Here is a 27,635-nt window from a genome sequence, read left to right as displayed (position 1 = left end):
CGAAATAATTTCATTTGAAAAAGATTACATTTAATAGGTGTTACCAATGTAAGTAACTTTTTTGCAATAAAAAAAAAGATTTTTTACTTTTTTAAAGATTTTTTTTTTTTTATTGTTCACGTTAAACTTTAAGTGAGAAAAGTAAAAAAAAAAATTTTTTTTTGGTGTAACCAATTAGAGTAATTTTTCTAAGTAGATCCCACTTTCACCTTTTATAATGTATAAATTTACATTTAGATTGCAAAACTTGAATCTAACATTGATCTAACTAACATAACTAAATACAATCTATCATGTAACTGAACACACCTGATATAATGCTGAACTTTTAAAAGGTCTTATCCTTTTATCAGATTATAACAGGTTCAGGTCTGACTTAACATAACCTGATAAATCTATGTAATCATAAAATTTTACAGCTAGTTAAAAACCTTTCCTACCTTCTGCATCCTGCATAAGTTGATCTATGACTTTAAATGGTTGCTGCACATCAGGTGGAGGGGCATCAGGGGTTTGTAGTGATGGAGGGGGGGTGAATGCTGGGGAAACTGATGAATATGGTGTCTTGCAAGGGGTTGGAGAATCAACACTGGGAAAAAGCACCTCGGAGACAACCTGTCAACGTCAAGAGGAATATTAATACTATTCAGTAATTTTTACGTTGTAAATTTTCATTATGGCTATTTTATTCAAAATAAAGGCTGAATGATGTTGCTTTACTCAGCAATGTTTGTCAATAGCTCCAATATAGAAACTTTTAAGTTTGCAAATATGTTTTAAGGACCAATGTAGTGAAACTAAGACACAAACCTGTCCCAAAGCATTCTGTATCGGTGAGGGTGGTGGTGCTCGGTCTCCAGATCGTCCTCTTTGTGCTGACCTTTGACCCTCTTCCTCCAACCTCTTTTTTCCACCCACCTCACTGGATTTGCAATTGACTCCTTCGTGACCCCTCGCCTGCTTGGCCCTCAATGGACTGCTGCTCCTTTTAGCACTATGTAGACACAGATATAAGTTTAAAGGATTAGTTGATTTTCTTACAAAAATCCAGATAATTTACTCACCACCATGTCATCCAAAATGTTGATGTCTTTCATTGTTCAGTCGAGAAGAAATTATGTTTTTTGAGGAAACATTCCAGGATTTTTCTCATTTTGGACCCCAACACTTAACAGTTTTAATGCAGTTTAAAATTGCAGTTTCAAAGGACTCTAAACGATCTCAAACAAGGCATAAGGTTTTATCTAGCAAAACCATTGTCATTTTTGGCAAGAAAAAAAAAATGCACTTTTAAACCACAACTTTTCATCTTCCTCCAGTCATGTGATGCGCCAACGCGACCTCACGTAATACGTCATCACGTCAAGAGGTCACGGATGATGTATGCTAAACTAAGCCACAGTGTTTACAAGTGTAGAGAAAGAGGACCGTTCCGACGTTGTTGTATGTCGAATGATACTAATTAATGTCTTTCTGTCAGTTTATTGTTTAAAATGGTCCGCAAATGTGCGTTTCATATATGTAACACATGACCTTTCCACAGCATTATGCAATTACGTGAGGTTGCACTGGCTTGTCACACAACCGGAGGAAGACGAGAAGTTGTTGATTAAAAGTGCATATTTTTTATTTTTGTTTCGCTAGATAAGACCCTTATGCCTCGTTTGGGATTTAGAGTCCTTTGAAACTGCATTAAAACTGTTAAGTGTTGGGGTCCATTATTGTCCATTAAAATTAGAAAAATCTTGGAATGTTTTCCTCAAAAACATAATTTCTTCTCGACTGAACAAAGAAAGACATCAACATTTTGGATGACATGGTGGTGAGTAAATTATCTGGAAAATTGACTAATCCTACAAATGATACAAATGTACAAGAAAATATAACATGGAAAATAATTAATGTTAACAACGTTACTTTACAACACAGAAATGTACACGGGTATCCCAACCAGGTGTGATGCACTACAATAACAAGCAATAAAATCTCTCTCTTCTGTTACTTTTTAATCTGATTTGCACCTTTTAGGACACATCAGACATACCCATCAGATTTTTTCTTTCGACTTGAGGGTTCAATCTTCTCATGCCTCTCACTCTCAATCTTCCCCTTGACTGCCGTGGTTTTCTTTCCCCGAGTATTTGGCCACCGTTCATCTGTGCTATCAGAAGTCTGTGGAGATGGAGAGGAGGATTTCGGGCCGCTCCTTTCTGGGATGTTGACTTGTGTTCCTATTTGTCTGTGATGTCGTGGGTTAGGGTTATTTTTTTGAGGAAAGGGATCAGGTTGGATATGTTGGTCCTGGGTCTTGATGCTGGCACCGGGTTGGAGTCTGGAGACGCTAAGGCTTGAAATTGGGAATGCTGGCTCAGGTGTTGGAGGATCGAGGCTGGCGAGAGTGACTGGTGTGAATGTGAGATGTGATCTCTGAAGAGGCGTGTTATTCAAATGGCTGTGTTGTGCCTTTTCAATAAAAACACAGAACATATTCATTGTTTAAATTTTTTTTCCGAGAGACGGAGACACGCACACACACTGGAATAAAAAAATAAAGTATCCAACAAAACATAAAAGAATCCGCACACTGAACTCAACATCAATTTGTTTAATCACCGAAGTAACGTTTCGGGCACCTGCCCTTCATCAGACTAACTGATGTCTGACTAAGTCTGATGAAGGGCAGGTGCCCGAAACGTTACTTTGGTGATTAAACAAATTGATGTTGAGTTCAGTGTGCGGATTCTTTTTTGTTTTGTTAAAAAAATGTAAACCTACAATTTTCTCATAAAGTATCTTCATAATAAATGTGAAAGTCTAGATCAACAATTCTTATCTGATGGGTTGCAACTCTAAAATCTGTCCAGACAGGGTCAGAAGAGAGTGCAAAATGTTATTATAGATGCAAATGTTATTGTGCCATTACGTAGTAAAAATAGCCTTATCAACTTTTAAATCAAGTAGAAAACATTTCCTGTATTATTTTGTACTGTCAAAAGCTATTTGTTTTGGTAACAGAGTTTGACAGTAATAAAACTGACACTGACTTATACACTGGGGTGGTTTCTCAGAAACGAGTTAGATTAATCTAGGACTAGGCCTTAGTTATATTAGGACATTAAAGTAGTTTTTACAAACAAACCTTACAAAACATTACTGATGTGCATATTGAGACAAAACAATGCCACATATATAAGTCACAAACATCAGAACTGACACGGCCCCTGGTAATGTTTATCAGATAATTGTACACAAATTTGTTGCACGCAACAGAATGAAATACTTTCCAAATATAGAGACAGAGCGCAGTTATGCAAATTTGAAAACCACGCCCACCGGGGGGGGGAAAACAATCCAACCGTCTCCATTGACTTTGTATTGCGAGAGGCTGCCTCCTTGTCATTTCTGGCTTGTAACAAAAAACAGAATAATGCCTAAAAGCTGCTGTGTGACAATATGTACAGCTAACAAGCCAAAGAACCCAGAAATAAGTTTTTATAAGCTGTCGAGCAGTAAAACCCAACCTTTAAGGAGAAAAAAGTGGATCGCCGACTACATTTCCCCCTAGTGGACGCAGTTCTACTAATAGGAGTACTATGAAAAGTTGCCTGTTTTCCACTTTTGTGTCTTTAAACGCTCGTTTTTTGAGGTCGACATCTTATAAAAACTTATTTCTGGGTTCTTTGGCTTGTTAGCTGTACATATTGTCACACAGCAGCTTTTAGGCATTATTCTGTTTTTTGTTATAAGCCAGAAATGACAAGAACGCAGCCTCTCGCAATACAAAGTCAATGGAGACGGTTGGATTGTTTTCCCCCCGGTGGGCGTGGTTTTCAGGTTATGACGCGCTGCGCTCTGTCTCTATAACACGCTAGCAAAATATATGCAAAATTGTTGGCTTTTGTATGTTTTGCATACAGTGCCTGGAAAAATGACCATGATGTTTAGCAAACTATAAGAAATATAGACACAGATTTTCACCAACCCTGACTTGGATGCTGGCTTTAAAAAGGAACATGGCACTTAAAAAAAAAATATGCTCATTTTCTAGCTCCCCTAGAGTGAAACATTTGATTTTTACCTTTTTGGAATCTATTCAGCTGATCTCCGGGTCTGGCAGTACCCCTTTTAGCATAGCTTAGCATAATCCATTGAATCTGATTAGACCATTAGCATCACTCTAAATATAAAAAATATATTGTCCTATATAAATCTTGACCCTTCTGTAGTTACATCGTGTACTAAGACCGACAGAAATTTAAAAGTTTCAAGTGTCAAGTTTTAAATATGAAAAAATATCGAAACTCTTTGGATATTTATTAGCGCAATGCTAAAGGTCTAATCAGATTCAATGGATTATGCTAAGCTACGCTAAAAGTTTTACTGCCAGACCCAGACAGAGATCAGCTGAATGGATTCGAAAATGCGAAAAATCAAATGTTTAACTCTAGGGAGCTAGAAAATGAGAATATTTTTAAAAAGAGTGGAGTGTTCCTTTAATTTACCTGGTTTGGTCCCACAGTTTGTGCAAGGGGTACATGGAGAACAGAACTGTGGGAAGAGGTTTCCTGACACCATTGCCTGGCCTGTTCCATCTTCCTCCTCAGACGCCACTGAAACAATATGTCATCTTCACGTCTGACCCCAGACCCGACGGAACCAACAGCAGGTGTGTGAAAAGACGTTCCTTCACATAAACTGGGCTCTAAAACCACTAAAAAAAGACAAAAAACAAACAAACAAACAAACAAACATGTGAAATATGCTTTTGTTAAATTAAAGTAACATTAAGACAACACCAACAAGATTAAGTAGGGCTGTGTTTTGGCAAAAATCACTATTGTACCGGGATACAGGGGGTTGCGACGGAATATGTTGCCATACTTTAAAGCGAGGAGATTTATTGGGATACTTCCAATAGAGGTCCGGACGTCACGTGACCCATCACCTTTTTGGCATGCAGGGACAGCCGGGAACGAATATGAAATGAATGGTGCCAGAGTTCGCTGCGTATTTTAATTCAAAAGACATAGACATGTGCATAGCAAAACTAAATAGATTAAACATAACAGATCCCTATAATGCCCTCGGGTGCTTTTACAGTAGACCGATAAAGGAGCGGATAGCTTTTCTGACCTGCAGTATCCGGTTAACCTCATCAACTTTCCCTCGTCCTACTCCGGAGACTCTTTAAAAGCCTACAAAGCCTGGAGGAGTACAAATGCAATCTAATTTTGCGACAAATATTCAACTTTGTTGTCATTGGAAGGGTATGTCAGCTGTGTTATTAGCTCATAATCGACCCTATCTGTCATTTTTTGTAGATAGCCATCATAGCTAATGTTATATCACTGTGTATTGCAATAATTTCTATGGAAAGTCTGTAAAAATTGTTTTATGTTCGGTGGGATAATGTGTATACTGAAAATTATTATATAAATTATATATTATATCAACCCACGTATAGGCTACACATTTTAAACTCTTTCATGACACTTTAGGGTTACTATTACACAATAAAATTGAATTGAATTGAATATAAACCCTTACAAAACATTTATGGTAGCTGTCCACCATAGTGAAATAGTAAGGTTTGTAAGGTCTAAACAGTTTGATTTAAACTATTGTTCAATCTTGGGCTGCATAACAACTAATCGTTTGCAGAATAAACATTTTTGTATATACTAATTTTGTATATATAAATACACACACATGCATGTATATATTGAAGAAATATTTACCAGCGCATATGCACTTTTATATTAATATAAAATTTATATTATTTATAAATATGAATACTTAACATATAAACATATTAAAGGGGACATATCATACAGGCTTTTTCATGTTTAAGTGTTATAATTGGGTCCCCAGTGCTTATATCAACATAGAAAATGTGAAAATGATCAACCAGTAACTTAGTTTTGGTACACCATTCTTTGCAAGCAATAGGTCATTGAAATTTGGCTCCCCTTGTGATGTCAGAAGGGGATAATACGCCCCTTAATCTGCACTATGCAACCATGACACTGTCATTAAGTGCAGAGATCAGCTCATTTGCATGTTAAAGGACACACCCAAAAACGTCACATTTTTGCTCACACTTAAAAAAGTGGCAATTTTAACATGCTATAATAAATTATCTATATGGTATTTTGAGCTAGAACTTCACATATGTACTCTGGAGACACCAAAGATTTATTTTACATCTTAAAAAAGTCTTGTGAAATGTCGGCTTTAAAATTATAAAAAATATACATAGAGTTGTGTTCAAAATAATAGCAGTGTACTGAAAAAAAGGGGAAGCAAAGAAAAAAAGTAAGCCGTTAAAGAATTAGCAGTGTCAACATTTTCTCTTTAGACACTTATAAACCGAAGATTTTTTTAAGATTTCACTTCACTTTTAACTATTTTATTACTAATATTTAGTTGCATAACCACTGTGGTTGATAACTGCTGCGCATCTGTGTCAAATCAGGTCAACCAACCTCTGGCACTTAGAAACCCTGTCAAGGTTTTTCGGTTTTGCTTTAGAAACTGCATTTTTAATGTCACCTCACAAGTTTTTAATGGGGTAGAGAGCTGGCCACTCCATAACCTCAATCCTTTTTGTCTGGAACCAAGATTTTGTCCTCTTGCTTGTGTGTTTGGGGGTTGTTGTCTTGTTTAAACACACATTTAAGGGGCATTTCCTCTTCTGCAAGGGGCAACATAATCTCTTCAAGTATTCTGATGTGATCCATGTTATCTTATATGTGATAAATAGGCCCAACATGGTAGTATAAAAACATCTTAATATACCATGATTTTTGCACCACATGTCTTAACAAGTGTACTGTGGTTTGAATTCACTACCCGGGGGCCGCCTGAGGTACCGTCGATAACCACAAGACCCCACAATAACAAGTTTACTCTTATTAGGCCACAAATGTTATTCCATTTTACGTTGGTACTTTTGATGTCTTGATGTGATTCTGCTCTTGCAGAAAAAAAAAACTTTAAGGGCATTTTTCTCAGTTTAAGTGTTTGCAAAATTACTGCACTTAAATAAATAAATGAAAGTTGTATCATCAAAAAAAAAAAAAAAATTGGGCGAGTATAGCCTGAATCTTTGCCATCATGACTATTCTTCAATCTATTTTAACAGTAGTTGTTTGTTTTCTTTCATGTGCTTTGGGTTTTTATTGCCATTTTAAAGCATTTGAGATAATTTTAGCTGAGCATCCAAAACTTTGCTGTAGTTCTTTACTTTTGCCCCTCTCAAATCAACCTTTTTATCAAATTACGTTGTTCCTCTGAGGAATGATGGAACCCCCTTGATTACGTTCAATGGCAGGGGACTATTTTCGGGCAGTGCGTAATATCACTACGCCTGCTGCAGCCATGTTACAGCAGCAAATTCTTTGATTATTACGCCAGAATGAGAGTATAGTTCCTAGTAATATCGGATTAGAAAATCACAACTTTAATTTTCTGTCGGTCTTAGTACACGATGTAACTACAGAAGAGTCAAGCTTTAGAAAAAATATCGGAACTCTTTGGTTATTTTTCAGCACAATGCTAATGATCTAATCAGATTCAATGGATTGTGCTAAGCTTTGCTAAAAATGGTAACGGCAAACCCGGAGATCAGCTGAATGGAATGGTAAAAATCAAATGTTTACCTCTAGGGGAGCTAAAAAATGAGCATATTTTCAAAAAAGTAGTGTGTCCCTTTTAAATCAAGACATCCTGAACACCATGCAGCGTATGAGAAAGACACGGCGGCGGGGATCGTGGGTATTTGTCTGCTGAATGCACAAGCACGGAGAAAAAAATACATTAGCTCTTCATTTCATGTCATATAGGCATCGTACACACTGAAAAACTTTCGGGAGTGACAGCTGCATTTAAATGCGGGAGTGAATCCCCTAAATGTTCGTTTCATGTCTGTACGGAACAAGACTCACTCCCGAAAAAGTGATGATTGATGCAGAGATAACCAAAGCAATGTCCTGCCGTCTTGCGTGCTTATCATTCACAGCTTTGACCAAAATAATTTAACAGCGTTAAAATAAACCTCCGTCTTGGTGTTGTGCATTGTACGCATTTTTGAGGCTGCTCCACATCGAGCTGTCTTGCAGTGTTGCCAGGTCCTCGTCTTTTTTGTACGTACATACCGTTTGGCCGCATAACCATTAATGCTTTTGGCTCATGAAGCGATCAAGATTTTGGTGTTAATAAAGTGTGAAGGTGCCAGTCCAAATATTTTGATCTTTGAGGTAAAGCATTTGAATTTATGTAAGGGATAATCCACGACTAGCCATCCATTAAAGGATTTTAATGCACGACAGAGGCAAAGAACCACCCGACGTGTATCCTGCTTATACCTTGGTTATTTGCCAAGTTAAAAACAAGTTAAAGCTGTAATTAATGTTTACAGTGTAATTTTTTAACAGACGGGTAAAAATGACGGTCATTTTCTTAAGTTAAGGCTCGCACTCCGTCTGCTTTAAATAAAGTAGTGCCATCGTTTTACTTTATTTAAATGAATTATCACATTTATTTAAATTCATTATTAAAAGAGAGAAACAGAGAACTGAAAGAGGAGGACCATAGCCCTCTCTCTCCCGCTCTCTCCAAGTCTTCTATTTCGTCTTGTGCCTGGGCCCATTTCTCAAAATTGCCATATTCACCATACATATAAAACGATATGCAAAAATCATCCATTTAGTCTACCTAAATATGTCAAACTGACTGGAACTACCTGTGCATTAAACAGTTTAAAATACTAATTAATGTCTTTGTGTCAGTTTATTGTTCACAATGGTCCGCAAATGTGCGTTTCATATATGTAACACGTGACCTCTCTACGTCACTACGCACTAACGTTAGGTCACGCTGGCGTATCACAGGACCGGACCTAGACGAGAAGTTGTTGTTCAAAAGTGCATATTTTTTATTTTTCTTGTCAAAAATGACAATCGTTTCGCTAGATAAGACCCATATGCCTCGTTTGGGATCGTATATAGTCCTTTGAAACTCCGATGAAAAAACTGTTAAGTGTTGAGTTAAGTGTTAAATGTTGGTTTCTATTAAAGTTCATTAAAATGAGAAAAATCCTGCAATGTTTTCCTCAAAAACATAATTTCTTCTCGACTGTACAAAGAAAGACATCAACATTTTGGATGACATGATGGTGAGTAAATTATCTGGATTTTTCTTTTAAGAAAATGGACTAATCCTTTCAGGGGTATGGTCCTGGTCAAGACAATCTCCTGAACTGAATGTCAGAATGGGAAAGAAAGGTGATTTTGAGCGTGGCATGGTTGTTGGTGCCAGATGGGCCGGTCTGAGTATTTCACAATCTGCTCAGTTACTGGGATTTTCACGCATAACCATTTCTAGGGTTTACAAAGGACGGTGTGAAAAGGGAAAAACATCCAGTATGCAGCAGTCCTGTTGGCGAAAATGCCTTGTTTTTCCCAACATGACAGTGCCAGATAGAAAAGATGCGACAAAGAAGACCTAAGACAGCTGAGCAACTAAAAGCCTGTATTAGACAAGAATGGGACAACATTCCTATTCCTAAACTTGAGCGACTTGTCTCATCAGTCCCAAAACGTTTGCAGACTGTTATATGAAGAAGAGGGGATGCCACACATGGCCTTGTCCCGACTTTTTTGGAATGTGTAGCTCTCATCAAATCCAAAATCAGCCAATATTTGGCATGACATTTTAAAATGTCTCATTTTCAACATTTGATATGTTATCTAAATTCTATTGTGAATAAAATATAAGATTATGAGATTTGTACATTATTCCATTCCTTTTTTTTTCTCACAAACTTTTTCCGATTTGGGGTTTTATGATATGCATGTATTAATATTTTCTCACACCCCTAAGATTGTAATAAGTGATAAGTAGACAAAAATTGACTACGATTAAAAACGTGTTTACTTCAAAAATCGCTTCAGTTTCTTCAAAACATGTGGTTGGAGGTTTTGGTGTTTGCTGTCATAGGAAAGTATTTTTGCAATAAGCTCCACTGATCCACTGATAATGATTTTGCAACGTGTTCAGATTATGCAAAGGTGCTCTGAGGTGCTTTTATTACTTACAGTTGCTTGGGCCTATTAAAGTGGGTATGTGTGGTTTTCCTATCGGCTCATCTGCGCTGACAGGGGAGGAGAAATCTGAGCAACCCAAACCCTCAGAGCTGATATGCATTGAACAACTGCTGAGAGAACGTTCACTGAAAACAAAGTAAAGAAAGATTAACATTTCAATGACAGCTATTTCCTAGTAAAAGTATTATTAAAGCTACTTACAGTACATTCAAGGTTTACATTTTTTATCAGTATGTGTGTCACCTAAGAATTAAACCCACAAGCTTTTGCGCTGATAACGTTTGCTCTATTGACTGTGCTAGCAACTTTTTAGTGATGTTAAATTTAGTAGGACTTTGACCTATATTTTTAAAAAGCAACAAGAAAGGTCACCATTGCTAAAAACTTCCAGCACAGACTTGGCCTCTACCCTAAACATTCGGTACTGACTTCCAGATTATTGTTTATTATTGTGAAGTGACATTTCTTTCCCACAGGTCTGTATTGAAATGAATGTGCAGTTTCACCTCTTCTGTAGTAAACGGCTGGCCTGCTCCTGTAGCTGTAATATCTCGGGTTCCTCTGGGTCACAGTGAGACAACTCCGATAACGTCTGGAAAAAAATGAGTGAGTGGGATTAACTGCAAAAACAATGTTACTAGTAATAACCGTCACTACAAATATACCACAGTGGTTTACGAGGGAGCAATGACATTTAAGATCCACATCAGGGAAAGTTTTCACACTTAGCCGTTCTTCTTCCTTTAAAGTAGGGCTGCACGATTTGGGAAATTTTCCCCATTGCGGTTATTGTTGCTAATATTGCGACGTGCGATTGCGATTATAATAAATGGTATCATGAGTCAACTTGATGGGTTTTAAGGAAAATCCACACACAGTTTAGGGATAATGCTAAAATGTGTATTTGTAAAACTAGAAATGTTTTGGTATTGCCACATGATGTAGTAACTGCTCAGTGTCAGTAATCCTAAATCCAAAATACCGCCATACAACAGACGTAGAGTTTTTTTCAGCTACCAGATCACTGTCAATCTCCTCTGCATCCATCTTCGCTCTGTTATTTCCGTGCTGCGCACACACAAGTAACAACGCACGCAACACATGTGCATGCCACACGTGCACTGCCTTTTTTGTTCATTTTTCTTTCTTTTTTTAAACGGCAAGAAAAATCATCAAACTGTTATCAGAAAGTTTGTGTTAACAAGTCCACACATTTATTTATTTAATATAATTGCAACATTTTGCTGTCATATAATCGCACAGGCTGACATCGCGATTGCGATTGCGATGCGATTAATTGTGCAGCACTACTTTAAAGGTATGGCATTGCAGTAGCATTCGTAAACAAAGCACAACATTGTAAAGTAGTGCATTGCATTGTATAACAGCAACAAGAAAATCTTGTCTTAGAGCCATGTAGCCATTCAACAACCGGACATATGAGACACCTAAAGGGGGCATGGGTAAAAAGTTCACATTAACCATAACTCACCAGCATACTGAGGTCAAGCATGTCTCTGACAGGGGACTTTGAAATAGACTTGTGGGTACTAAGAGGGCCACTGTTTAAGTCAGGGGACTCTGCGGCACAAAAATAGAATTTGCATTATATATACACATAACAAAACATAAAAAATGTAAATAAAGAAATTAATAAGGGCTGCATGATATTGAAAAAAAATGTGATGTGAGATATCTTGCTTAAATATATACAATACAATATGCAACATAAAAACTTTCTTTTTTAATGAAATATTGTTTTTTGATAGTGATTTTTTAAAATTCATCTGCCCTCATAATCAAAAACGTTAACCTCCTTGAAATTACCTCACTTCCTGTCTCAAGGAAGGTGCTAGGGCGATGCTATCAGAGACTTATTTCTACCCAAGAAAAGATTGCAGTGATTAGCTATTAGCAACATGGACACCTTCCAATGATCTAATCAGTTCTCAAAAGACCAAACTCAAGTTAACCTTTCACTCAGATATATGTCGCATACAGAAAAGACGACAACCACTATACTTCTGTTTCATGATGACTTAAACTTAAACTAAAATGTATTTAAAAAATAAACTTAAAATTATATAACCATGTTTTACATTATTTCTGGGAAAAATAAAGCATTAATCTTTTTGTCAGTACAGTCTCTCTGCTATCTGCATCAACCTAAAACTTGAACTATAGTCAACTTTTTGAAGAATTAAAATCATTCAGTTTTGCACAGTTGCATAATTCCCATTAGGGATGCTTAACGATTAATCGCGATTAATCGTTAGCAGAATAAAAGTTTTTGTTTACTTCATATATGTGTGTGAACTGTGTATAATAACTTTGTATAAATAAATGTACACACATGCATGTTTATGTTTTAGAAATGTTTACATGTGTATATACGTTTGTATATTTATGTATAATTTATATTATATTCTGCTAACGATTAATCGCGACTAATTGTTTAGCATCCCTAATTCCCCTATTTGTTACATATCTCGCAGTCCTAAAATTGATCTTACTCATGCAAAGTCATTTCTTGTTTTAGCGAAAAATAATTATAAAATGCAACAAAATACATTTAATATAGTTGATAAAAAGGCATTTTTAAATAAAGTTTGTCAGAAAGTGAACATTATTGCTTTAAATAAAAAATTGTGTGACTTCAATAAAAAAAAAAGAAAAAGGTCACATTTTTATGTAAAATGTGTTAGGATGTACTGCTTAAATTATTGTTGTTATGCTGCGTACCAACCAAATGCAAAGCATCATGTTCCTTGCTCTAGATTTACGCGTGGGATTTAACTTCGTGTCATGCGATTTTTTGCTTAAGTTGAATATTTTCAACTTTGCACAAAGAGGCATTTGAGATGAACAGCGTGTGTTTTCACTCCAATCATGTCACCCAATTTGCGTCAGTAGCATCGTTCGCACGGGTTCCCATCTTTGCATTGACTTTGTATGTAATCTACTCACGCAAATATTTGAAATTTGCATTTGGTGTGTACACTCCATTAGACTTCCCTTGTTAATGTAATGGACAGGAAAGAATTGAAAATGATATAAATATATGTAAATATTTAATTTGAACTAAAGTAAAACATATCTAATGGAATATTTAAAATGTCTGACACATTTAATATGTTATGAACTGTGTTCCCCATTGCCCTATTAGTTTGACACTCAGAAGTGAACTTCATAACATAATGAAATATCAAATCACACTGACTTGAGTTATTATACTATATTTTATAGTAGATATAAATTAAATGTGACATGTCCAGTGTTCGTGTAATGAACAATGATTGTATTTAATAACCAAATTAAAAAACCTCTGGCATGTTTCTCTGATGCTTGGGTCGGTGTTGAACTGGATGGAGGCGATGTGGACTTCCACCAAAATAGTTGATCGTCGTCTTGAGCAACCTCACGCTGACGTTCCTCTCGACTCTGCGGCTTTCCGAAACGGAAGCGCTCAATGTACCTACATTTAAAAAAATGCTGCATTTCAGGAATTTTGTCACGTAGCAATTATACAACTAAATTAAATGGGAACAATCTGACTCGGGTTAAAAAGTCACTTGTGTGATTTATTGCTTTATAAACCGTTACAAACGGTTTTATAACATGTACTTTGTTATTGACAACAGCTTAAGTAGAGTGCAAAACTAAAAATCCTATTTTGTTCTCAACAGAGAAACAACAGAGCATGATCTATATAAGGTTAAATGGTAATATATGCTTTACATAATTTCAAGCAACTTTTGTAGGCAACTAAAAATAATGAATAAACTTTAAGAGAGAGAGAGAGAGAGAGAGAGAGAGAGAGAGAGAGAGAGAGAGAGAGAGAGAGAGAGAGAGAGAGAGAGAGAGAGAGAATTTGTGTGTGTGTGTCTGAGTGTACATGTGTGTGCATTAGGCCACACCCCTTTATATCTTTTTTCTTCAGATTTTTTTTTTGCATATCTCATTCATTCTCAATTGGGGTAATATTGACCACAAAGACCAGATTCATATATTTTTACATACCTTCAGAAAAACCGAATCAAGACCAGTTTTTTTTTGTGTATGTATAGATAGATTATTTAGGAAAAGTAAACAAATGTTATATCTCTGAGATTAATTGAATCACTTTTTTTAACTAATGAAATGTCGATAAGGGGCATATAGACCAATTGAGGGTTAAATCTTAAAACTGATCTCTGAAACCACAAATTGTTCTTACTTTGCAAGTACGGAGGGCTCTTTAGACCCTGTTCCTGTAGCTACCATGTTTCTTGTGGCATACATCTGAGATTCGGAGCAGGGAGAAGATGGACTGTTAGCTGCAGAAGGACTCAGGTCAGTAGAAGGCCAAGACTCTGAGAAGCTCAGCTGGCATTCTTTGGATGTCAGAGGGCAGAGGACGACACTATGTGATCCTTCATGAAAGACCTCGTGTTCTTTCTTCTGAGATAAAGTTTGAGAAGAAGATTCTGGAGAAATGTGTTTCTGAGTAAACCGGACAGGACTCAATGCCTGTAAAGTGAAGGAGGGAAAATATTTAACTGCAAGTTGAAACCTAATCTTTGCACCTACACACTACTTTTTATAGCATGTTGCGTTGATTTGAGATAATGATCACTTGTTTCCAGAAGATAACTTGAATTTCACAAGTTAGCATTATTTCATGATAAACACTTTAAACAGTGTTTTACACATTACACCATCACCGTACATGTGAAAGACATCTAGGAAATACAATTTTTGTATTAGTTTGTATTACTTTGTGTATTTATGCAACTTTTGGCAATATCATGAGCATTTTTTTCTCAAATATTGAGTAAAAATAAAACTGCCACCTGGTTTGTCACACACACACACACAAAAAAGAAAGATTAAAGGCACAATATGTAATTTTCACCTCTACAAATCACTTAACATCAACAATGGTGTAGCTTGATGATGTTTTGAAAGAGCGTGAAATGATGGGAGCTTTAGTCTTCACTTTCACTGTTGAGAGGAATCAATCAGACAGGAATCATAAATCATGTTAATGCATGACAAAATGGAATAAAGATTTATAAATGTTACATGCCGTTTTGGACAAAAGTAACAAGGTGACCCTAAATGCAGGTGCAGATTTAAAATAGCTCATTCTCTGAATTTAAACTTTGTTGAAATCATTTAAGATAATTCAAGTACAAAATATATAATACAGTGCTAGTGATTTTTGGACATTTTATCCAAAAAACCTACCTATTGTGCATTTATTTCAAGGTCATTGCATTACTGTATAAAATAACACAAAAGTACACCCCTGATATAATAAATAATACCAAAGTCCCTTGTGTCACTAGGCAGCCATGTTCACAATATCGAATATCTCTAAAATCATCAGAATTTAGTGTTAAGTGAGTGTCTTTTAAGAATTTTGTGGTTGTGAGTGCTCTTTAAAGGGGACAAAGAATGAAAAAACATTTTTACCTTGTCTTTGTTGAATAATGGTAGACTACCCGCATTCACGAACATACAAAAAGTGTTAGACATGCTAAACTAGGGATGTTCATATCAGTTAATTTTCCCGACAGACAACCGCTTATGAACCGAACATTAACCGTTAACTTAATATTAAGTTGTCATCATTGAGTAAAAAATACAGTTGACGGTTGTGACCTAGTAAAAACAAATAATTTCATTTGAACGTGTAAACAGCAGCGACAGATCAACAACAGACCCAGGATTCATACATTATCAGATATTCACGCAACATTACCTTATCAAAGAGCACGCGATCAGTCCAGATGATTAATATCCAAAGAGGGCAGATTGTCTCTTTTTCATCTACCACAGTGGTCATTTCTAAAGCAGAACGCTTTTCAAAAAGTTTTGCTTTTGCGTGGTCTTTCTCCGTTTGTGCAAAAAGAGAGATGTTTATGGTCAGGGTCCGAGGCCTTCAGCAAAGCTCTGTCCGGATGTGCGTGAGACGGACCGCGTCATCTTGCGCGGACACGCGCGCGTCTCCGTTAAGCTTCCAAACACGCATACAAATGATTTCTCATACAATTTATTTCTTTATCAGACCGTCAGGGCAGCAATAATTTGTGTGTCTCATTTACAGGACATTCACAAATTTAAGATAGAAAAGTGACGAAATGTCTGTCGGCTCATGACGACACGCACCGTGCATTAACAAATATTTTTTTCTTTTAACTGATAATGTTAATCGCTCATAAAATCTTACCTTCGGTTAACGGTTAAACGGTCAATGTGAACATCCCTATGCGAAACATCTCAATCTCATAGAAATTCCTCTTTTAGAAATGTCAGCCAGAAAACGGCCCAATCTGAAGAAACTGATGCTTATGACATCACAGGCATCTCACTGCCCCTCCAGTTTAAAATAATTGGCTAGATTTTTTGAGTGGCAGCAAAGTCAGCCAATCAGTAATGAGATTGCAAGTTAAGCCAGTAGGGGGAGCCAAATAGGTGCAAAACCACTTGTTTAAAATCCCCCACCCCAATAGAGCTATCTGAGAGAGGTTTTTAGGAAGCTTCTAAGGCATAACAGACCCAACCAAAAAATTGTGTATACATGTCACATCACAGAACAAGGATAAATACCCCGTTCAATCATTCTATGTCACCTTTAATCATAAACCCTTTTGACGCATGTGCAGCGAGCACGTATTTTGAAAAGATGCATGATACACAGTTTCACGACGCACCAGACACATTTTGACATGACGGGTCACACACAACTTGCTAAATACATGTTTTGTCGACCACCTCCCAGAGCGAATCGTGATTGTTTATCGATTGATGACTGGTTCTTTTAACTGGAAGGCGGGACTTCAGTCGCCACAGCGGCCATTTTGAGTGTTGCGTTGTCCCCTATTCAATATTATTTAATCCAGATCAAAACAAAGTTACTTCTTCAATGTAGGGACCCTTTTACTAGAATTTGCAGACATATTTTATAATTTAGCTTCTTCAGGTATTCAGTATTGGCTCTAAGTCCATTTTAAAGTGTACCCATTTCATTGCTAAAAACAACGTTATTTTGTGTATTTAATATAGTAAAAAATACGGAAGCAATACAAATGAAAAACTAAAATAGAAACTAAAAATCATTGTTGTTTAAAATGCTTTTCAAATGTTGTAACTCCTGCAACAGATAAACTAAAGCAAGATAATATCAAAACAAAATATACTGTGACATCATTTCACAAATCTTGTCATGACAACCGCCAATAAACACTTAATAAACACACAATTAAAACTTTTTAATGATGTGATAACTGCCATACCTTGCCATACGCAAATGTCGCCCTTGTGTGTACTAATAATACACACCAAAGGAAATGTAAAAACGTGAATCGGACCATAAGTCCCCTTTAAAATGTTTGGAATGTGTTTGCACAGTTATATTTTTATTTACAAAATATATAAGTTCGTCATAAATATATAAGTATGTGTCGAGAAGTCCCAAAATTAGACACAGAAGAACATCAAGTGTGCCTAGTTGTTTTTCTTCTTACCAGACTTTTTTGCTGCTTTGGGATTTTTCTGGATCTAGTAGGGCTGTAGTGGCTCTTGGGCAAAGGAGGATCACGAGGGAAAGGATTCTGTCTTGTGAAAACAGCTGCACCACTAGGTAAAGTAGGGAATGTTGTAAATTTCATTAAACTGAAGTGAATCCTGATGATTTATTACGCATAATTGGAAATGGCAACCCACCTTGATCTCATGTTGATCATACAACGCAGGTCTGCTCAAAGCACAGAACGCAGGTGTAGATTCACCATAATTCACAATTACGGAATCCTTCTATAAAGCGTGGAAAAGGATGAATGTAACGCAGTCTATGCTGTAGTACAGTAATGTTAAACCTAAACTGCCTCTTAACTGTCGCGTGTTTACGTTACCTAGGAATTAAACAGTCGTTTAGCTCAAACTGTGCCAGTGTTAAACGTGCCGTGTGCTATTTGTAATATTTAAACAAACATACCAGGACATATCTACAATTACAACACATATTCGTTATATAGTTTTCATACAGATAAGGAAAGAGTCTCTGCTTACTTTTCGAATTGTGTGCCGGTGTTGAACTCTGGGAAATGTAGTCCGAACACCATTTTGTTTACATTGTTCGAATGCCGCTCAGGAACCAATAGACGTTCGTATTGTGTGATCGACAACGATTTGAACCAATAAGAGCGATATTTGCCCATCTGCCTTGTCCAATGACGAGCTAGAAATGTCCTTGCGCGCGGAAGAGGAAAGTCGAACTACGAGACAGATTCGGTTCGTCAGTCTCTCAGCTAAAGGTTTACGGCTGAAAGAGGTCTCATTTTATATAATAAACTAAAATTTGCGATGAATTTAACACTTATTTTAATCTTTCGGTTATTAATAAAGATAGAGTAGTGTTTTAATGTCGTTAATAAATAATTTAAGGGGGTTTCTGGCTAGCCAACGTCAGTTGTTTGTCATAGCAGCTAAGTTATTAGCAAGATAATAGTCGTTATTAACATTTACTTATGTTTTTATAAAAAAAATAACATGTATCTGTTTTTTGTGAATGAGAATTGTGTATATGCTGTTTAAAACGTTCAGCTGAATGGTAATACTTATATACATTAAATAATATACATTATTAAAAGGCTATTGCCTGACTTATAGTTAAATGTAGCTGGGGAGTTGTTACAGTAAGTTTAGACATAATAATAACCATAATATTGATGATAGCATTCAAAATAAATGATGAGAAACATATTAGTTGTATTAACAATACTATCATTATTTAAACAATATATGTCTTCCTATAGTATTGAATGGATAAACTGTTTTTTTATTAAATAAATAAACTCTATAGGACGTAACTTCATATCACTAAATCTTCAGGTGAATGACAGTAAAGGAAGAAAATCCCTCAGGAGAATCCAGAAAATCATTTTGAAGTTACGATGCTTCACTCTAAGATCAAGACTGAGAAAACAGGTGAGAGGTTTTGTATTTGTACGGCAGTGTTTTTAAGATATGATTCTCCATATATGATGTAATTTTGCAGTGTTTCTATAAATGTGAGTATTAAAGGGCAAAATGTGTTCTTCTGCAGACCCTGGGGCTCGAAATCGCCTTGATGCAGTGTTGCAGGGTCTGGTTGAAAGGAGTGACAGTGAGAGGTTAGTACATATACATTAAAATAAATCCACCCAATATGTATTATCAAATGTGATTTAATAGTCATGTGATTTTTGTTGATGGTTGACATAAGTGAATGACCAATTTAACGAATGGCTATGATAACAAAGCGCTTATTTTAAAGGTAGGGTATCACATTTTGAAAAATGCTAATGGTAGCCGCCTAGCAATGAAATCAAGATCCCACCCTCCAGTCAAATTGCCATCCAAAGTCACGCCTCTTTCAAAACACATGAACAAGCACAGATCTGACGGTCACATCTCATGTCTCATTCACCAGTGAGAAAACCTTGCAGTACAAAGTGAATAACATTTCCAAAATAACCAACATAAACTGGTTTACATCAGAATTAGTTAAAGCACACTTCGGTTGTGTAGACGTAGTAACCATATCGTTACGCTAATCCGTAAACGAACACAAATTTCATAAGCAACACAATGTTTCATCAAAGTAGAATATCTGAATCCATCTCAATACAAACATATTGCGTACCTACCTTACCAAAATAAACAGTGCAACGACCCTTTCAGACCCTTTGCCTCCTGCAGCTGTTTGCATCTCGTGGTAAAGCAGTAAAGTTGTCGATGTTAATTTGGGTTTTTGCTCTTTGCTGATCCAGGCAGTTTTTGCTGTTGTTGTTATAAAAGATGTCTTTCGTTTTGTGGCTCCTGTGCAAGTTGTCAATTCAGCAGAAAAGTTTGTCATTCTCCCTGTTTACAGACAGGAGGTGATAAAATAAGGAAACAACAACAAAAAAAGAAATTAAGAATATAATTATGACTGCTTATTTAATGAATTGTAAAAGGATCTTTAGCTTGGACTAAGGGTGTTTTCACATATACACTGTTTAGGTCGACCCAAATGACGTGTCGCTCCGAGTACGGTGCGTTTGGGTCAGTGTGAACACAACAGCCGCACTCGGGTGCGCACTAAACGACCGCTCCGAGACCGCTCTAAACAGGTGGTCTCGGAGCGGCTGTTGCCGAACTCTGGGGCGACCCACCTGTGGTGTGAACACTGCTGGACCTCGGGCCGAACCAAATACAGGAAGTTCTCCACATGTTTGAGCCACTGGGCTTTCGTTGTGACGTGAGCCGGGTGTTATATTGTGGGTTAACAACAAACAAGCCAATCCTGGTCCGTTGCATAGAGATTCGCTGTCTCCTTTACGTTTGAGCTGATGATTTTATAAATGCATAGCTGTCCTCCACACACAAATAGTGACATTACGGGCTTTTAGCAAACGGCTCCGTGAGAAAGGCTTTAATAGAACAGCTACGCAATTTCGCGTTAAAGCAAAGAAACTTCGCAAAGACGTGCATCGTTTATCTCCACATCTTGATAGCTGCGCTCTCCCTGTCAAGCTGGTTGTCGTGGAAACGTGGGGGTGGTCATGAGACGGTAAGAGCTGTCAGAGACCAATGACAGCGCTGACCGTTGTCACATGGTGTACGGTGCGGCATTTCGAATAAAGTAAAAAATATATATATGTGAACACGGACCGCACTAACTGAAAAATGATACAATGTATTTTGGTGCGCTCCGAGGCCGCACCACGGTGCGCACCAATATATGTGAAAACAACCTAAAAGTATAAGTGGGTTTATTATAGCTGCAGCTTTAACAAAAAGTTAAGATATTTATATGAGTTTTATTGAAAAGATTTGAATGCATGTTTGTTTTTTGTAAACAAAGAACTGGAATACTCAACTTCATAATTATCAAAATATTAAATACATTTGGGATTTTTAAAATAAGTAGAAAATGCGTCCAATGTCATTTTATTTAAGTGAAGTTGAAACCCTGCGTCAGTTTAGGAGAAGCGTCGTTTTGGTTGACATGCCTCAAACAGAGACAGCACGGCTATACTCGCGGTCACTCAATTGGTTAGACACCAATGGCTTCCTTTGTGGTGTCCTGCCGTGGATACTCTGCTTGTTCAGTGTTTTACGTATTGTAGACTCATGAAAAGAGATGTTAGCAAGTTCCAATGATGCCTTTAAATCTTTGGCTGTCATTCAGGGTTGTTTTTTTACCTCATTGATGAGTCTTTGTTGTGCTCTTGGTGTCATTTTAACTGGGCGTCCACTTCTTGGTAGGGTAACAACAGTCCCAAAGCATCTTCATTTGTAGATTGTTTGCCTAATTATAGACTGGTGAATTTCTAATGTCTTGGAAATAACTTTGTAACCCTTTTCAGTTTATATTCTTCTTGAATTTATGTTCTTCTTGTGCAGAGCAAACTCCAAATGTTTGATGGGTTTTAACAAAGTAGCTAAAGTCCATACCTCCAAACGTATTACCTAACAAGACTCCAGGGGTCTCATTTATAAAGTGTGCGTACACACAAAACAGTCTGGAAACATGCGTACGCCAGTTTCCACGCAAAGGTTGTGATAAAAAAACAAACTTAATGGGAGAATGGGCTTGCATGGTGGGATCTGAGGATGATTCATGACGCACACTTGCAGGTGATATTTGATTTATAAAGGGAACATTGCTTTGTTTAAGAAGTCTTATTATTTTTTTGGCGTATGCCATTTTTGGCTTTTGTGCATATGTAGACTTTTAGTAAGGATCCCACGCACAGTTTTATAAATGAGACCCCTGGTGTGCTAAAATCTGACTTCACTTAGCCTTTTTGAGGTCATTAACGCAAGGGTTCACATAATTTTTCCACAAGCACTATGAGGTTTTTGGTTGTTCTCATTAAAAACATGATGATCAGAATTTTTTGTGTAATTATTTTTAGACACATCCCAGACAAGGTTTAGATTAATCCAGGACTAGACCTTAGGTGTTTTAGGACAGTTAAATAGGTTTTACAAACAAACCTTACAAAAAATATATTGGTGTGCATCTTGAGACAAAAAAGTGTACTGATGTATGTTAAAATATGTCAGTGCAAGGTGTTTTAAAATTATAGCAGCTCAAACATGCGTTTTAGTCTGGGACTAGGATAAGCCCTGTCCGAGACACTGTCCCATTATGTTTGTCAATACCTTTGACTTAGATGAAGATCAGATCACATTTATGACACATTTATTCAGAAAACCATGAAAGTCCAAAAGGTTCACACATGTATGTATGTGAGAACTTTATTTGGACAACTTTAAAGGCATTTGATCCTTAATATTTTTTTTTTGCACCCTCAATTTCAGATTTTCAAATAGTGGTATCTTGGTCAAATATTGTCCTATTCTAACAGACCACACATCAATGGAAAGCTTTTCTTATTAATATAAATCTCAATAAAAAATACCCTTGTGATTGGTCCCAAGTTACATTTGATGTTGACCATGCATATTTGATGTTTTACTTTAGGCAGCTACTTTTCTGTTCCAAATATCTAAAAATCTATATATTAATAGTTTTTAAATTTCCACAAATATGGTAAATCAAAAAGCTTATCAGTGTTTAGACAATTATGACCATTTAAGGCACCCACAGGTTTTTACGAAAACATTACATCCTTCATTTATCAGCTGTCTGAACGATTGCCAGTTTGATAGTCTTGTTTACTGCTATTATTACATTTCTTATCAGGCGTTCGTTTTAAACCAATCACTAGCAGTGATTTCATTGCTTTCATTTGATTACAGAAAACTTGCAAATTAAAAATATTGATTCAGGAAATGAATATTGAATTGTATCCATGTAATTACTGGAATAATCAAATTAAGGCTTTTTATGAATAAGGAAACATTAGTTTTTAAAGACAAATGACATATTTTAACCCCTAGTCTTTTTCTTCTGTCTGTTCCGCAGAGAGCAGAATGAGGAGGATGCTGGGAAAATGGTGGCAGACACTTTGAGCAAGTATGGTTTTGAAATGTTATATTATTACATTTAAAAGTATTTAATATATAAAATAGTTAAGACAGATTTAAAAATTTTATGTACAGCAAATAAATAATGTTTGCTTTGTTTTCTTATATATAGGGATTTATCACCTTCCTCGGCTGGGAAAAGGTAAGCATAATCTTCTCTAACCTTTGGTATAATATTTTAAATGAATGGGACAACACTGTCTCTGGTGTTTATTAATCGAAAAGGATAATAAATGAGTTGGGTAAGGTTGATTTTTGTAGTGAGGGCTGATTATTCTTCTCGTTAAAAAATGGCTAAATTCCTTTTTTATCCGTAGTAAAGGTTGTATCACGTGTCTTAAAAACACTTTTGCTTCTCGTAGACCATCGTCACGATTCCCACAACACAGAAGGAAGAAGCGTAAGGAGATGGATGATAGTCTGGCTGACACCAACCAGCATAAACAGAGTAAGATAACAAAACATCTGTTAGGGGTTGTGCACACCAAAACTTTTAAACATGGCTGAAAACGCCTGGAGGATGCCTAATGCCAGCTGTTTTATCAGCTGAGTGTCAGCTTTCTTCAGCTGAGCGCTTTGGTAGCTGTAATACTTCAGCTGTGAGCCCGTTGGTTGCTGTGGTAATGTCCCGCCCCTCCTCCACTGTGATTGGACGGCCAGGTGAGAACTGACATTGACGAGCGGAGCTTTTCCCCCAAAGTTGAATATTTTTCAACTCTTGGCGCTGAGCGCGGAAAAACCACTGAATGCCGGTTTTCAGCGCGGAAGAAGACCGCTAGCTGCTGGCTTTTTTGAAAAACGGCAATCTTCCATTGGAAACAATTGAAAACATGCGCTGGCCGCGGGCGTAAATGCTTTGGTGTGCACTCCCCCTTAGAAAGAATCGGCATATTTGATATTAAATTTATGCCTTGACTTTGTACTAGGGCTGCACGATTTGGGTAATTTTTCCGATTGCGGTTATTCATGCTAATATTGCGATGTGCGATTGCGATTATAATAAATGGTATCATGAGTCAACTTGATGGGTTTTAAGGAAAATCCACACACAGTTTAGGGATAATGCTAAAATGTGTATTTGTAAAACTAGAAATGTTTTCGTATTGCCACGTGATGTAGCAACTGCTCAGTGTCAGTAATCCTAAATCCAAAATACTGCCATACAACAGACGTAGAGTTTTTTTTTAGCTACCAGATCACTGTCAACCTCCTCTGCATCCATCTTCGCTCTGGTATTTCCGCGCTGCGCACACACAAGTGACGACGCACACCACACACACCGCACTACCTTTTTTGTTTGTTTTTCTTTCTTTTTTTTAAACAGCAAGGAAAATCATCAAACTGTTATCAGAAAGTTGGTGTTAACAAGTCCACACATGGATTTATTTAATATAATTGCAACATTTTGCTGTCATATAATTGCACAGGCTGACATTGCGATTGCGATGCGATTAATTGTGCAGCACTACTTTGTACTGTAGCTCTTCATTTTGCATGATAAACCTTTTAATTGGATTGTCATTCCTATAAAGTAATGCAGTAGATATATGGGTTATTTTTAATATTTTATACTTGGTATGTTATTTTCAACAAGTTTAAAATGTACATCAGCACATAAGGATTGAAAAGTTTTCTGCATCTTATGTGCTATATCTGCTCATCATTTCTGCATTGTTTTTTTTAATGCGTGTGTGTTGTGTGTCTGATCTTCTCCATCAGATGCTTATATAATCAAGTTATTTGATCGCAGTGTTGACTTGGCTCAGTTCAGCACTACCACACCACTCTACCCCATCTGTCGGGCATGGATGAGAAACAACCCCTCTATGAGAGAGAGAACTGCACCCAGCCCTCCTCACAGCTCTGGGGAGGACGAGGTATCTGCTAGCAGCATCCACATTGCAATTATTGAAAATTTTCATATAGGGAGGTCACACACCGAAGTGTAATGCGACCTTGCATCTTTAAAAATAAGACACATTGCCTGCTAACCTTTATTTTGTTAAAGTCCCCCTGTAGTCGATAATTTTATCCCTTAAAGTGGACATAACATGAAAATCTGACTTTTGCAAGCATGTGTAAAATCTGTCATTGAAATTTGTCTCCCTTTGTGATGTCAGAAGGGGATAATACCACCCCTTAATTGGCACTACCCAACCACGCTACTGCCATTAAGTGCATCTTTTTTCTTCTTTATAGATCAGCTTATTTGCATTTAAAAGGACACACCCAAAATTGCATTTTTGATAACACCTACAAAGTGGCAATTTTAAAATGCTATAATAAATTATCGGTAACACTTTATTTTACGGTGTCTTTGTTACACATGTTACATGTAATTATCATAGTAGTAACAGTTAATTAGGCATAGTTAACCCTAAACCAAACCCTAATCCTAACCCCAACCCTCTTTTAAGTACATGTTGTTAGTGATTATTACTTAGTACTTAAATGTATAATTACACTGTAACAGTGATGCCGTAAAATAAAGTGTGACCAAATTTCTATATGGTATTTTGAGCCAGATGTCACATACGTACTCCGGGTACACCAAAGATTTATTTTACATCTTAAAAAGTCTTGAAATGTCCCCTTTAAAACTGCATGAATGTTACTATATACCCTTGCGTTATGTAGTATACTTTGAAATATGAATATGCAAATTAGTCCCCTCCTTTACTCAATTGCACCGCCTCGGACCATAGATATATATGTAAATAGATGCCACATTCAGCAATTTCAGACACATAGCTGCTGGTTTGCAACAGGCATTTTTAAAGCAGGTTAGTGGATTTACACTGTATGCTTGAGCTGCGCATACTCGTATCACAGAAGTAGAGCTGAAGCAGCAGTACTGCTATTGTTTTAGCACTATGTGGCATATATTTCTATGGCTCGGACTCCCTAATCCCATCGTTCAACTGTGTTGACGTGATTGGTTGCATGTTTGTGATGTAGGAAACCAAGGGAATGAGATGACTGCAATTTTATAGAGGAATTACTGAGCATTGGTGTTAAATGATAAATTTGCACATGGTTTGTCTTAAAACATATTTAAAAACACCACATAGAGATATAAACGACATTAAAAACTTGATTTTGACCACAGGGGGACTCGTTGCCCTATATATTTCCATTGTTAGTCAATAATATGTTTGGTAACCTTTCAACTTTTAGGCAACTTGTTAACTTCCGAGCAATGTTGTTGTTAAATAAGTTGTTACATCTTGCATCATCTATCCCTCTGAAATGTGTATGAAAATTATACATTTTTCCTTTGAAATTGCCCATAAGTGTCTTAATCGAATGGAAATGGCTAAGAAAAAAACATTTTTTTTTTTATTCTTATTCTTTAAGATGAGTGACATGCTAAACGGCAAAGGTCAGAACATCTACAGACTTCCTCCACCTGTCTGTCCAATAAAATCAGATGAACCTGTAAATCTCCGAATTCCACCTGTAGAAAAGCCTGCAGAGAGCCAGGTGAGCTGCTGACCTGCATGCTTCATAAATCCTATCTATATTTTTGGTTTTGTAAACATCATGGGTGGCAGGGAATTTTTAGAGAACATTTTGACTCGTTTTAGATCGGATTTGTGCGGATATTAGATCCTACATGTCAAAGATTTAAAACCAGCTAACTAGTCAGGAAAATGACATCGTTCATTACTCAAAGATGGTCAACGTTTTGAGTTAACACTGCTACTCAACCACAATGCAGATACAGAGATGGAGAGGAAGAACAGCAGGCAGGAAATGAAGTATGATAAATAGAAAGGAAATGGTTTATTAAACAATCTTAGTTGCGTTTCAGTTCTCAGTCTTACTAGAAACTGATTCAGCGGGTGTTATTATATCATGTATAATCAGTTAAAACATACATGCATACATGTGAGACTTTGAGATGAATATATACAAATGAATAAAGATTATATGAACAAGAAGCAATAAGGACATTCAGTTGCATTTGCATACATTTTTGCATACTTATTTTTAGCTACTAATGACGTTTTTCTTTCAGTCCATAGATGCTGCAGCAGGGTCATCACCTCTTATTTACAATCACATCAAACGCTGGAAGAAAATTAGACAGAAGTATGAATGGAATTGTTTAACACACACACACACACATTTAAAAATATATTTAAATATTGTTTCTCATTTGATTCTTATGTGTTGTAGGTGGAAGGAGGCCTCCAATAAAAACCAACTAAGATACAGTGAGAGCATAAAAATCCTGAAGGAAATGTATGAACGCTAGTCCATGGAGAAAAAAAAAGCATGTCAGATGTGTTTTGGGAGTGAAATGACATGTTCTAACAAGAAAGTTACACAACTTAGCCAGAATTGTAAATCGAGAACTAAAGCAAATACATGAGAGCAAACCAGTTTTTTTAATGTCCTTGTTTTTATTTTTAAATAGACTTGCTTTACGGAATTGAAGAGGAACATAATGCTTTGCATATTTTGTTAAATGTTATGTTGTTTATAATAACAGTAAAAAACAGTGAAAGTGTGTGT

The 27,635-nt window shown here is 36.5% G+C and overlaps 2 protein-coding genes across 5 annotated transcripts in view; one reads left to right on the top strand and one right to left on the bottom strand.

Moving 5' to 3' along the window:
* proser3 (proline and serine rich 3) overlaps positions 1 to 18,216 on the bottom strand; it is a 20,923-nt gene extending 2,707 nt beyond the window's left edge. The window contains exons 1-12 of one of the 2 annotated variants that reach the window (XM_065280623.2): positions 18,162 to 18,216; positions 17,817 to 17,915; positions 17,618 to 17,729; positions 14,323 to 14,615; positions 13,430 to 13,581; positions 11,599 to 11,687; positions 10,613 to 10,698; positions 10,098 to 10,231; positions 4,503 to 4,711; positions 2,045 to 2,463; positions 811 to 994; positions 441 to 615 (exon numbers count right to left, since the gene is read on the bottom strand). In XM_065280623.2, the coding sequence (XP_065136695.1) occupies positions 441 to 615; positions 811 to 994; positions 2,045 to 2,463; positions 4,503 to 4,711; positions 10,098 to 10,231; positions 10,613 to 10,698; positions 11,599 to 11,687; positions 13,430 to 13,581; positions 14,323 to 14,615; positions 17,618 to 17,729; positions 17,817 to 17,836 (1,873 nt within the window). In that variant the 5' untranslated portion in view covers positions 17,837 to 17,915; positions 18,162 to 18,216. The remainder of the gene's footprint in view (positions 1 to 440; positions 616 to 810; positions 995 to 2,044; positions 2,464 to 4,502; positions 4,712 to 10,097; positions 10,232 to 10,612; positions 10,699 to 11,598; positions 11,688 to 13,429; positions 13,582 to 14,322; positions 14,616 to 17,617; positions 17,730 to 17,816; positions 17,916 to 18,161) is intronic. The other variant, XM_065280624.2, reaches the window with a different exon arrangement.
* lin37 (lin-37 DREAM MuvB core complex component) lies at positions 17,689 to 27,635 on the top strand. 3 transcript variants are annotated; one of them, XM_065280628.2, is made up of 10 exons: positions 17,689 to 17,733; positions 18,984 to 19,079; positions 19,198 to 19,264; positions 23,053 to 23,103; positions 23,227 to 23,256; positions 23,477 to 23,562; positions 24,834 to 24,991; positions 26,472 to 26,597; positions 27,136 to 27,209; positions 27,297 to 27,635. In XM_065280628.2, exons 2-10 carry the CDS (start codon positions 19,046 to 19,048, stop codon positions 27,373 to 27,375), a joined length of 705 nt encoding a protein of 234 aa, XP_065136700.1. In that variant the 5' UTR covers positions 17,689 to 17,733; positions 18,984 to 19,045; the 3' UTR covers positions 27,376 to 27,635. The 3 variants fall into 3 exon arrangements, with proteins under 3 accessions (XP_065136700.1, XP_065136698.1, XP_065136699.1); XM_065280626.1 differs by lacking the exon at positions 17,689 to 17,733 and adding an exon at positions 18,331 to 18,423; XM_065280627.2 differs by lacking the exon at positions 17,689 to 17,733 and adding an exon at positions 18,355 to 18,406.

This window comes from Paramisgurnus dabryanus, chromosome 8, assembly GCF_030506205.2.
Source record: "Paramisgurnus dabryanus chromosome 8, PD_genome_1.1, whole genome shotgun sequence".
NCBI lineage: Eukaryota > Metazoa > Chordata > Actinopteri > Cypriniformes > Cobitidae > Paramisgurnus > Paramisgurnus dabryanus.
This window is presented reverse-complemented; position numbering and strand designations above follow the sequence as displayed.

Coding starts and splice junctions, on each gene's coding strand:
- lin37 (XM_065280628.2), top strand. CDS start 19,046: ATGCTTCACTCTAAGATCAAGACTGAGAAAACAG. Junction 19,265..23,052: donor GAAAGGAGTGACAGTGAGAG/GTTAGTACATAT, acceptor TCTGTTCCGCAG/AGAGCAGAATGAGGAGGATG. Junction 23,563..24,833: donor CACCAACCAGCATAAACAGA/GTAAGATAACAA, acceptor CTTCTCCATCAG/ATGCTTATATAATCAAGTTA.